The sequence below is a fragment of the Plecotus auritus genome (assembly GCF_963455305.1).
Source record: "Plecotus auritus genome assembly, chromosome: 15".
Lineage (NCBI taxonomy): Eukaryota > Metazoa > Chordata > Mammalia > Chiroptera > Vespertilionidae > Plecotus > Plecotus auritus.
In genome coordinates this window covers 3,926,609-3,939,517 of record NC_137781.1, presented here as the reverse complement: position 1 = coordinate 3,939,517, position 12,909 = coordinate 3,926,609, and the positions used below count along the sequence as shown (strand labels likewise).

The 12,909-nt window shown below is 49.3% G+C and overlaps 1 protein-coding gene across 1 annotated transcript; it reads left to right on the top strand.

Annotated features, from left to right (window-relative positions):
* Positions 1-8,545: 8,545 nt before the first annotated feature.
* On the top strand, positions 8,546-11,241 carry MKRN3 (makorin ring finger protein 3; the record flags this gene model as incomplete). The annotated part of the gene is made up of 4 exons (XM_080651579.1): positions 8,546-8,998; positions 9,078-9,690; positions 9,747-10,516; positions 11,236-11,241. The coding sequence occupies 4 exons, from the start codon at positions 8,546-8,548 to the stop codon at positions 11,239-11,241; spliced, it is 1,842 nt and encodes a 613-aa protein (XP_080507705.1).
* Between the last annotated feature and the right edge of the window lie 1,668 nt (positions 11,242-12,909).

Below are 12,909 nucleotides of genomic sequence, written 5' to 3'. Positions count from 1 at the left end.
AAAAGTACTTTCAAGCCTGGCTGGTGTGGCTCAGTGCTGGGCGTTGACCTATGAACCAGGAGGTCGCTGGTTTAATTCCCAGTCAGGGCACATGCCCGGGTTGTGGGCTCAATCCCCAGTAGGGGGTGTGCAGGAGGCAGTCGATCAATGACTCTCTCTCACTGATGTTGCTGTCTCTTTCCCTTTCTCTTCCTCTCTGGAATCAATCAACATACATATACATATACATATACATATACATATACATATACATATACATATACATATATATACACACACACATATATATCCTATCTAATAAAGATGGAATATGCAAATTGACCGTAACTCTGCGACAAAGATGCTGGCGCCCACAGCCAATAAGGAGGGAATATGCAAATTGATGCGACAAGGTGAGAGGCGGAAAGGCGGCTTGGGGCCAGAGCGAAGGCGGTGCTGGCAGCCAGGGGAAGGAAGGCCTATTCTTGCACGAATCTTCATGCATCGGGCCTCTAGTGTGTGAGTGTGTGTGTGTGTGTGTGTGTGTGTGTGTGTGTATGTCCCCTCCCCCTGGCCAGGTTGGCTGGACCCCACCCATGCACGAATTCATGCACCGGGCCTCTAATACACACACACACACACACACACACACACACACACACACACTGAGTGGCCAGATTATTATGTGTTCAGAGATCATAATAATCTGGCCACTCAGTATATATATATATATATATATATATATATATATATATATATATATATATATTTTTTTTAAGTACTTTTGAAAGTTAATACTCATTCCCGGAACAGTTCATACCAGATACTATACAACGTGCTTTTCGTCTCTAACCGTCTTAATAACCCTTTGAATAGATGATGTATTTCCAGATTACAGAGAAGCAAACCAGAACACATAAAAATTGGCTAACTTAATCAAGGCCACCCAACCAGTAAATGGCAGCCAAAAAGATGTCAGGAGATGCTCCACAATACTAAGAAAATTAAAATAAATATCGTCACTTAGCAAGACGTACACACATTACTCACTCATCGCCAAGGGTTGCCAAAGGCAACTTGGCTTTTTCCAAAGATGAAAAAAATAAAAAAAAAGAAGTTACCTTGTTCTGGTTTGCCCTTATCATTATGTTGACATGTAAACACACATATGCATGTACACAACGATAAAGTTATGTTGACTGATGTAAGGAGATATTTCTATTCCATTTATATGCTCTTTCATACTATGCTAAAATATGCTATCCTACCCCAGTTCCAACGCACCCAAGCATTTAACTCCGAGAAGGCTGAAGCAACCGACAAGATATATAGAATTCCATATGGAAAAAAAAACTGGCTACCAAACCCCTCTACAGGCAAAAGACATATTGACGTTTATGAATTCCCCACTTCAGATAAGTTTTATCGATCGTTTCTATTTCAAGAAAGGTCATGTTCCTGCTGGATGTCACAACCCCCGATCTGGACATCTTTCTTGCCTGTCCTTATTTCAGATCGTCCTTATCTCAGCAAAGATTTATGTAATAAGAGGGCTTCTCCCATGGGGCTCGGGGAAGACAGTCAATGTATTATCCCTCGTGGTTATTTCACAGTTGACTGGACCTCCCTCGAAGAATGACAGTTTATCCCAGAAGTGATGTGTCCCCTGAGTCCTTACGATGGCCGTCCGTGATAACTAGGATTCAAAACAGCAGATGTTAACACGTTACAAGAACAGCGTAGGACAAACAGCCTGCCCCCCTCGGGAACTTCATTTTGGCACGTCATTTCTTTCGGTAGCAACCGAAGCAGAACCAGACAGGCACCAACCTCCACTAAGAGGTATTTCTGAATAACAAATTCAGAATTTGCCCGGCCAGTGTGGCTCAGTGGTTGAGCATCAACCTATGCACCAGGAGGTTATGGTTCCGTTCCTGGTCAGGGCACATGCCCGGGTGGCGGGGTGGATCCCCAGGGTGGGACGTGCAGGAGGGCAGCTGATGCATGATTATCATCATTGATGCTTTTATCTCTCTCTCCCCCTCTCCCTTTCCTCTCTGGATAAAAATATAATTTAATAAAAGAAACTCAGAACTTAATAGCATTTTTTAAAAAATATATTTTATTGACTCTTTTACAGAGAGGAAGGGAGAGGGATAGAGAGCTAGAAACATCGATGAGAGAGAAACATCGATCAGCTGCCTCCTGCACACCTCCCACTGGGGATGTGCCCGCCACCAAGGTACATGCCCTTGACCGGAATCGAACCCGGGACCCTTCAGTCCGCAGGCCGACGCTCTATCCACTGAGCCACACCGGTTAGGGCTTAATAGCATTTTATCCTAGGAAATAGTTAGCTAGCACCTGCAGGGCCAGGCACCAGATGGGGGAAAAAAAAAACCCACAGAGAAAAGCATTTTAAGAGACCTGGAGGATGGACTGCAAAGTTATAATTGATCTCTAGTTCCCAGGCTAGTTAGAATAAGAAGGGGGGGCTTTCCTTCATAGTGTTAATAATTTCAGCAGCTTGGCTAAAGGGGCTCCGTTTTATATATGTCCTATCTTCAGTCTTTCCTCAGCAGTTAAAATAAGGGGATTTCAGGAATTAAAGAGGCAGCGGCACCTCCGCAGCTAGCATCACCCGCTGGAACCAGAACCAGCCACCAGGCGGAGCCAGAGCCCAGCCAGAGCCCGGCGAGCCGAGACACCGGAAGGGCTCCCGGGGCATTGTGGGAAATGTAGTCCCCCGACAGCCCGGTCCCAGGCTTCTCCGCTCCGATCTCCCCGTCACGGTCCCGGGAAGTCAGCTGACCCTGCTCCGAAGGTGCCTTGTGCTCCGAGAGCGCCTGGGTCTTAGGCGTTGGAGGTCCCGTGGGTGCCGAAGTGAAAGGGTCGGGGTAGGGCGGCGAGATTGGGAGAGCGCACCCCCCCCCACCCACCCCACCCCACCCCCCCCCCCCCCGCCGCGTGCAGCGCTGGCGCCGAGAAGAGCAGAGTGCGCATGCGCCCAAGCCGGTGCCTCTCCAGTAACCACCCCTTTGGGCTCCCAGCTGGGAACCCTTCCGTTTCCCCAAAGTCCGCTGCAGTTCCAAATTTCCCTCTGCAAAAACCATGCCAAGAGCAAGAAGGAGGGGGGCCCCAGCCGGTTTGGCTCAGTGGATAAGAGCACGGGCCTGCGGACTCAAGGGTCCTGGGTTCGATTCCCATCAAGGGCACATGCCCAGGTTGCAGGCTCCGTCCCCGGCGGTGGGGTGTGCCAGATCCAGGATTCTCTCTCATCATGGATGTGTCTATCTCTTTCTTCCTCTTACTCCCTCTCCAAAATCAATATATTAAAAAGAAAGAAAGAAAGAAAGAAAGAAAGAAAGAAAGAAAGAAAGAAAGAAAGGAAAAGGAGGACAGAGTTAGTGGAGCATGAAGTCATCAGGGGTCCAAGAAGGCGAATTGAGTGGACTGAGAACTTCCTGGGGGAGAAGCCAGGAAGGAAAACTTCCGGCCAGCCGGGAAAGCTTTCTCGCGAAGCCTGGAGTGTATGCAGCCCAGCTTCCGAGAGCATTTCAGAACCACAGGGATCAAGCTCTGTCCTTACCCTGCGTCCAGGGACTGTCATTGGCGCCCTGGCTAAGGGGTCTCCCTCGCTGACAGCTCCTTGATGGAGATGCAGGCTTCCCAGGTGTCCTGGGTTGAGAGGGCTGGAGGGTCCAAGGATGAATATGATCCTGTCTGAGTTGCAGGCACCTGAGCAGTTAAAGAAAAAAAAAATTATTCATGACACTCGTTAAGGACAGCAGGACTCTTTTACTAAAGAGGGTAAGGTAAATGGGGTTTTAAAAAGTATGTTTTTATTGCCTGGCCAGTGTGGCTCAGTGGTTGAGTATCTACCCATGAACCAGGAGGTCATGTTTCAATTCCTGGTCAAGGTACATCTCGGGTTGAGGGCTCCAACCCCAGGAGGGGGCGTGCAGGAGGCAGTCGATCCATGATTCTCTCTCATCATGGATGTTTCTATCGCTCTCTCCCTCTCCCTTCTTCTCTGAAATCAATAAAAAATATTTTTTAGCCCTGGCCGGTTTGGCTCAGTGGACAGAGCATCAGCCTGCGGACTGAAAAGTCCCAGGTTCGGTTCCGGTCAAGGGCATGTACCTTGGTTGTGGGCACATCCCCAGTAGGGAGTGTGCAGGAGGCAGCTGATCGATGTTTCTCTCTCATCGATGTTTCTAACTCTCTATCCCTCTCCTTTCCTCTCTGTAAAAAAATCAATAAAATATATTTTTAAAAATCTGTAGCTATATTGCTGCTATGTGCAGACAGCCAAAAATGAAGATTCACATGGACAGTGACTTCAGTCACAGTATTCTTGGGATGATTCTAAAAAAAAAAAAAGAAACATTTATGGAGAGCTCAAAGACTATCCCTTGTAACTGGTGCGATCATTTTATAAGAATTCTCTCATTTAGTTCTCACAGCAAAGTTGTGGGCTAACCACTCATTATTACTACTGTATTATTATTTTCCAGATGAGATAAAAGAGTGTGATTGATTTGCCCAAGATGAATTCCTGGATTCAGGATCGAACCCCTGATGTCTGATTCTAGATACTTGCTTTTAATCCCCCCTCCCACCAACGCCACTCCCCAGCACCACAGACGTACTTAAATGTTGGGCCTGAAGCAGGAGTGTGTGCTGGAAGAACTTGCTGTGAGACCGTGTGTGTTCTTAAAATATATAGATTGGCAGCTGTCAGAGGGGAGGGCGTTGGGGGCTGGGTGAGAAGGGTAAAGGGATTAAGCAAAGAATAAAAGACTCATAGACACAGACAACAGTGTGGTGACTGCCTGAGGGAAGGGGGTGTGGGGGGGGTAAAAGAGGGTAAAGGGGGGGGGGTAAATGGCGATGGAAGGAGACTTGACTTTGGGGTGGTAAGCACACAATGCAATATACAGATGATGCATTATAGACTATACACCTGAAACCTGTACAGTTTCATTAACCAATGCCACCCCAATAAGTTCAATTGAAATACATAAATAAATAACAGCATAGGGGCCGTGTGGGGCTCAGCCCAGCAGGCCTGAGCTGTCTGGAATAAAAGACGAGGGGGCCTTTGGTTCTTTTCTATCCGTCCTTACAGTCCACTTCTGAACTAGTCTCCTGCCTCTCTGGCTTTTGTTATGCTTTCTGGACAGGGTCTCACCCCTGCATTGCTGTAACCTGCCCCCTACACACACACACCACATTGTCACTCTGCTCCCTGGTGATGGGGGGGAGGTGCTTAGCACAGCCTGCTCAAGTGGAATGTCACTTCCGTTCCTTCTCCTTGGACACCCAAATGCGGACCAGCCAGGAGATGGCGTGCAGCCCTGCAGACGGGAGTGTGTACACAAGTCTGTCTCAATCAAGTCTCAGCCCCTGATCCCCTCAGCGCTTGGGGGAGAAAAGAAGAATCAACTGAACCAAAATAACTAGATAAATGGCCAGATGTGTATTCTCAGGGACTGTGAAAACAATATCCGTGCTCAGAAAAAGAAATATACCCAGACAGGAAAATGGACTATGACAGAGGAAATTATTTGAGAATAGTGGTTTGATTGGGATGGGGAAATATTGGTTTATTTCTCTCCAGATGCATACCCAGTAACTCCACTAACTCAGTCTCATACAATATTTATCACCAGGAGATACAATTTTAGTTTCTGATGGTGCATATGAAATTTTGTCACCATAAAACAAGATGATACAGATCACCATGAGGTGCTAGGACATGAATGTGACCAGGAGGCACACAGGAGGGGATGTGGAAGCAAACAGTCCCCCCATGCCAGCAGCATTGCCTTGGCCAAGTTACGAAATCATCCATGATCCCTCCTTTTGAGGAAATAAGATGGTGAAATACTGCCTGCAACTTCACTGTCTAGTATAATAGCTACTAGCCCCGTGTGGCTATTTAAATTAATTCTGAAATTTAAAAACTACAAATTCAGCTCCTAAATTATTCTAGCTACATCTCAAGGGCTCAAGGGCCACATGGAGTTAGTAACCATTGCACTGGACAACACATATGTACAATTACCATAGAACTTCCATTGGATGGTACTGTTTATAAAAAAAAGATGGATCGAAGATAATTTAAACGGTGCTGGGGACAAAGTACTATTAAAACGAATAACACGTTTATAGTCAGGATTCCGAGTTTTGTGAATCTGTGAAAAGCCCGGTATATACTAGTAAGCCTAGTATCTATGCTCCAAGTCTTCTTCCTGTGAAACTCTCAGGGACTGTCAAAGAAATAGCCATTAACAAATACATTTGGCAGACGTGAGAGTCAGATTTCGGGAGAACAATTCCTAGATTCCTAGATTCGTGGTGGGAAAGCCCTTCATGAGCAAAAATGATTTCAAGTTTCACAACGTTAATTAGCTTAATTCCTAAGAGGGTTAACTTTTACTATTGTAAATGCTATGAATTTTAAATGTTTTCCTGTCATTGACTATACATGTGTAATATCACAATAGAAGGAAATACAGCTGATCTTGTACACTGAACTTCTATCTGATGTCCTTGCTAAATGTGCTTATTAAATCTAATAGGTTTATCAGTTATTCTCAATTTTTTGCTGTCTCCTAGTAATAGCTCCTTTCCAATTCTAACATCTTTTTTTTTTTTTTTTGCTTCGCCTTTTTGTACTTGCAATAATAAATATAGACCATTTTGCCTTTCTATTTTTTTTCGGAAAGCTTACATTTAAAGAATTGTTCTTAATTACAGAATCACTTATGCAACAGATCAATATGTATGTTTCTTATTTCTGATCCTGTCATTTTTAGTAACAAGTGTGTTTCTAGAAATATGACCATTTCATATAGACTTTCTAATTTAATACACTAATCTCATTCCTGAAATTCTTTCATTATTTTAATGTGTTATTAATGTAGTGAGTGATGCTATTTTTTTAAATATCTGATCTTGGTTATTTGTGCCTTATTCATATATTTTCCTAATAAACCTCACCGGAAATGTATCAGTTTCAATAATCATTTCAAATAATAATAATAATAATAACAATTTCAAAGGATTTTATTTGACTCAGCCCCCTTACTTCATGTTTGTTTTTCTTTCATTAATTTCTTTATTTTTTGCTTCGATCTGATTTACATGGTAAAGCATTTTAAAATACAAATTTAGGATATAAAATTCCCTCTGGGAAACGTATTTTAGCCAACATCATCTAATAACATATAAAATGATGACACAGCATAACAAATTTATTCTTGGAAAAATGGTTACGCTAAATCTTTAAAAAAAAAAATAAAACACCACAACACACCTATCAGTGCAAATAATCCCATTAAGAGGGAAGCACAGTAAGATCTCAGAAAATGACATGATAAAATTCAGGATTGTATTCATGATCAGTACCCTTAGCCTAGTAGGACTCTGATAAAGCATTTTTTTTTTTTACTCCATTAATAAAACGCATCTGCAAAATGACAAAGAGCTCACAGGTGGAGGTTAAAAAGCACCGCCCTGAGCAGATGGCAGAGAAAAATGCTGCGAAAGGCTGCCCTCCCACAAAGCAGCGCAAGTCTCGGGGAGACAAAGGAGCCCCCCGAGACTTCTCAGAGCTGGGGGACACACAGCGGACCCCGGGGGCGTCCCTTAAGCCAGCAGCGGGGCTGGGCGAAGTCTGCGGCTTAGACACAGCGCGGGGAGAGGCCGGTCAGAAAACCCCATAAACCCTGGGACCCCCCACCCCCGAAAGGCGGGCTCCGATCACAAGCGCCCCCGGCTCGCCGCGCCCCGCAGACCGAAGCATCCCCAACGCCAGCCCCCCTAAAAATTCCCAGGACACACAGAGACCAGAACACATCTTGTGCACAAAGCCAAAGGATGCAAGCTTCCATCCGCGACGAAAATAAATTAAAAAAATAAAAAATAAAAGCACCAGCTTGAAATTGAAAAAGCCCCACATCGACCTCATCGGAACAGAACATTCATAAAATTCACCTGGGAGATGTTTCAGAACACTACGAGGCGAACTTTTCAACATGGGGGGGCGGGAAACAAGGGTTATGGTTTTTACGATTTTTTTTTAAAAAAAATAAGACACATGCATACGAACGAGAGCAAATGCAGCGTGTCTGCGTGAACGGCGCGACAGAAAAAAAAAAAATCAAAACCTCAGCGGCTGGCGATTGTATCCTCCGGCAGCGGCAGCGCGCGCGCCCGCAGCGCTGCCGCTGCAGAGCCTGGGGTGGGGCTGGCCGGGGAGGGAACCCAGCTGCCCGGAACAAAGCCGGCGCGAGGCTTTGTTCCCACGCCGGGATTTTTTTACACACGGCGCGGACTGGTTAGAAGACAGCCGGTGTCCCCACCGGAAGTGTCCGCCACGCCGGCCGGAGGAAGCCGGAACCAAAAGCAACCGGAAGTCGGGGGCTGAGCGGAAGGAAAAAAAAGGCGCACCTTCCCGTCTAGAGCGCCGTGACGGCTCCTTGGCCTCCGGGCTTCAAGCCCGCGTGCAGGGGGCACCGGACACGTCTTGGCACCGTTTCAGGGGGCAAAAGGTGCAATGGAAGAGGCTGCAGCTCCCTCGGAGCCCCACGAAGCCGCCGGGGACGCAACAGATGCCCCGGCGGCCGAGGAAGCGGCCGCTGGGCCCAGCTACCGCACGCACCCGGTCTTCCGGCGTTTGGAGCCTGGAGGCCCGCCCCCCATCGGCACGTCACGTCTGCGATTGGCCTACGCCTCTGGGGGCGGGGCCAGGCCCAGGGAAGGGCCCGGACCCAGCTGGCTGCAGAGCCAGCGGCGCCCAGGCCCCTGGACCAACCAAGTCGTCTGCAGGTATTTTCGCCATGGGATGTGCAAGGAGGGGGAGAACTGTCGCTACTCCCACGACCTCCCGGACCCGGAGGAGGCCGGGGAGGACCGCGGGTCGTCGCCGCCGCCCCAGGCCCCCGAGGAGGAGCTAGGCCCCGGCGCGTTTGCGGCTGCGCACTACGAGCCAGAGAACCAGCCTCAGGAAGTGGCGTGGGCCCCTCCTCCGGCCTCCTGGGGCGCCTTGCCTGCGATTTGCTGGGTCACTGACAGGGGCTCCTTGGAAGCCGAGACTGACGATTCAGAGCTCGGAGCTGTGGGGGGAGCAGGTGCTGCAGGCTGGGCAGCAGGCGCGCAAGGCTGGGGAGCCGGTGCGCAACGCTGGGCAGCCGGTGCGCAAGGCCGGGAAGCCGGTGCTCAAGGCTGGGAAGCAGGTGCGGAAGGCTGGGCAGCTGGTGCGGAAGGCTGGGCAGCTGGTGCGCAAGGCTGGGAAGCAGGTGCTCAAGGCCGGGAAGCTGGTGCGCAAGGCTGGGCAGCTGGTGCGCAACGCTGGGAAGCCGGTGCGCAAGGCCGGGAAGCCGGTGCTCAAGGCTGGGCAGCTGGTGCGGAAGGCTGGGCAGCTGGTGCGGAAGGCTGGGCAGCTGGTGCGGAAGGCTGTGAAGCAGGTGCGCAAGGCTGGGCAGCTGGTGCGGAAGGCTGTGAAGCAGGTGCGCAAGGCTGGGCAGCCGGTGCTCAAGGCCGGCAAGCAGGTGCGCAAGGCTGGGAAGCAGGTGCGGAAGGCTGGGCAGCTGGTGCGCAAGGCTGTGAAGCAGGTGCGCAAGGCTGGGCAGCCGGAGCGCAAGGCTGGGCAGCCGGAGCGCAAGGCTGGGCAGCCGGTGCGGAAGGCTGGGCAGCCGGAGCGCAAGGTTGGGCAGCCGGAGCGCAAGGCTGGGCAGCCGGAGCGCAAGGCTGGGCAGCCGGTGCGCAAGGCTGGGCGAATGCCACTGAATTTGTTCCCGGGCAACCGTACTGGCGCCGCGAGGTGTTCCCCGCCCCCGAGGTTCCCCAGCAGAACTTGGAGATGGAAAGGGAGCCGGATGCTGCGGGCTCGGGGCGACGGCTCTGCCGCGATGCCGCCGTGGGGCAGTGCTTCCGCGGGGAGAGCTGCGCGTATCTCCACGGCGAGCTATGCGAGCTTTGCGGGCGGCAGGTGTTGCACCCGGCGGACGCCGCCCAGAGGGCAGACCACATCCAAGCGTGCATGGAGCGCCACCAGCAGGATATGGAGCTGTCCTTCGCCGTGCAGCGCAGCGCGGACAAAGTGTGCGGCATCTGCATGGAGGTGGTCTACGAGAAAGCCAACGAAGGCGACCGCCGCTTCGGCATCCTCTCCAACTGCAACCACACCTACTGCCTCAGGTGCATCCGCACGTGGAGGACGGCCCGGGAGTTCCGGAGCAGGGTGATCAAATCCTGCCCGCAGTGCAGGGTGTCCTCCCGCCTGGTCATCCCCAGCGAGTTCTGGGTGGAGGAGCCGGCGGCCAAACAGGAACTGATCCGGCAGTACAAGGAGGCCATGCGCGCCAAGACCTGCAGGTATTTTGCCGTCGTCAGGGATTGCTGCCCGTTCGGCGAGAACTGTTTTTACAAGCATGCCGAGCCCGAGGGCCAGGGGGAGCAGGTGGTGGTGGAGGAGGAGGAGGTGGAGGAGGCGCAGGCGCAGGCGCAGGAGGAGGAGCAGGAGCAGGCGCAGGAGGAGGAGCAGGAGCAGGAGCAGGAGGAGGAGGAGGAGGAGCCTGAGCCTGAGAGGCAGGGTTCTGGGGCCTCGAGCAACCAGGAGTTGGAGCATAAGCAGGTGGGAGAGGACAGCATGCCCTTTAATCGCCGTCAGCGAGAGCTTGTCACGCTTTGGCTGGTCAGTCTGTGGTTGTGTAAGTGTTCCTTTTCACCGGGAGAGAATGAGCCTCTTTTTTTTTGTGGTGGTGGTGGTTTTTTGGTGGTGTTTTTTTTTTTTTTTGTTTTTTTTTTTGTTCAGAGAACCCGTGGGGACGTGCTTCGTGGGGAAGGCGCGGGGAGGCCGCGGGGAGGGGGGAAGAGATTGCAACTGGAATCTGTGGCATGTGGTGTAGTGTGTTCACTGCTTCTGTGCTGACGCCCTCCCATCCGCTATTGCCTGTTCGATTCTGCCCGTGGGTAGGCTCATCCGCCATGTACAGCAGCTGTGGAAAGCCATTTCGATGGGTCACTCATCCGTGTTCTCGCCCATCCCCATTACTCTCCCCAACCCCCAGGAGTGTGGTGCTCCCCACCCCCCCAGAATAACACAAAGTCCTTGAACGTTATTGCTGTTGTTTTTTTTGGTGTGTGGTGGTGTTTCTTTTATTTTTTTTTAATGTTTATTTTTCTGGTGCAATGCCTCTTGACTGTCAGTTTTATGGTTTATTTTGTCATCTCTGTTTTCAACAGGATTGACTCAGTTCTAGGCTAGTGTTTGCAGGACTACCACACTCATTGTGAAGGCCCTCGAGAGTAAATGGGACAGGGTGAAGGGAGAAGTCTGAACTGAACAGACGACCTTTGTGCTGCTACAGCCTTAAGAAAGCCGGACCCATCCGGGGGGGGCCCTGTGCAGCTGCTCCCTCGTCTCTGCTGTTTACATGTGTGTGTGTTTTCCGCCCCCCCGCCCCCCGATTCAAGTGCCCTTGCTTAACTGTGGTGACCTTGTGGTTTTTTGTGAACCAGGTATATCTATGTTTACATGTTCTCATCCTGCTTAACTTGATGTGAAAAGTATTTCTACTTGGAAGTATCTATTTCAGAACTCGGCGTATCAATCTGTGTGCGTAGAAGTGAGTATCAAAGTGATGTATTTGAGCCCTAGCCAGTCTGGCCCAGGGGTTAGAGCATTGGCCCGCGAACCGAAGGGGTCCCGGGTGCGAACTCCAGTCAAGGTCATGTCCCTCGGTTGCAGGCCTGATCCCCGGCCTTGGTCCGGGCGAGTGCAGGAGGCAACGAGTCGATGTCTGTGTCTCTCTCTCTCTCTCTCTCTCTCTCTCTCTCTCTCTCTCCCCCCCCCCTTCCACCCTTTCTAAAAATCAATGGGAAAATGTCCTCGGGTGAGGATGAACAACAACAACAACAAAAAAAGTTATTTATTTGAAGGCGTCTCTATAAAGGATACATGGTATAATGTTTATGTAGTCAAGTAAATATTGAACTGGAAGCTAAAGGCCACAGGCTAACAGAAATTTCGCTGTTGTGTGTGAGCGTGAGGTGGTGAATAATTCTTAATGTTCCTTCCACAGGCGTCAGTGGTTAGCATCTGTGGAAAAAGGCTATTCAGACGGATCTGGCCAAATAGGGCACAGGTCTTAAAGGACTTGCTAAATAGGACATTGGTTTTTTTCCGTGGTGGCTTTACTCGCTCTGCTGTTATCAATAAAGAAATGTGTGTTGACAACCATCTCATTTTCCCTTATTACAGCACAATTCTGGCCACAGCTCTTGGTATTCCGTATTTTGTGTCATCTCTAGACATTCCGCACGTGGGGCTTTGGACAGAAGTTTTCAACATGTCACTGAAAAGCTTTTAAAAAAGCAAAGAGAAAAAAAAATGAAACCAGTCAAAATACAAGATTGGAAAGGCCAAAAAAAATTGAAATCTAGAAACGAACAGAAACTAAATACAACAGTAATGTCAAAAGTTTAGAACACAAATGCCCCATTATTAGATTGCATGAACATGTTTTAGAAACGAAAAGCCACTGTTTTCCAGCCTTGATTACAATGAAAACGAAACTCTGTGCTGTTCAAAAGACACGTCTAAAATGTAAGAATACAGGAACATTAAAAGCGATAGGATGAAAAAAAAAAAATCAATCCAGCAGGGAGGCTGTGACTTCTTATCAACAGAGTGTATATTAAGGATAAAAGCATCCCTGGAGATAAATACGGACGGCATACAATTCAGTTAAAATTGGCCAGGAAGGTAAAATTATCCCAGCTTTGTAGTCATTTAATAACCCAGCGTCAGATGCCCAGATAAATAATTGATAAGAATAGAAAAATTACAGAACAATTTTGAAAAGTCTTTTCAGTAACGAACAAGGAGAGACTGTGAGGTGGACAGCACGGGTTAAC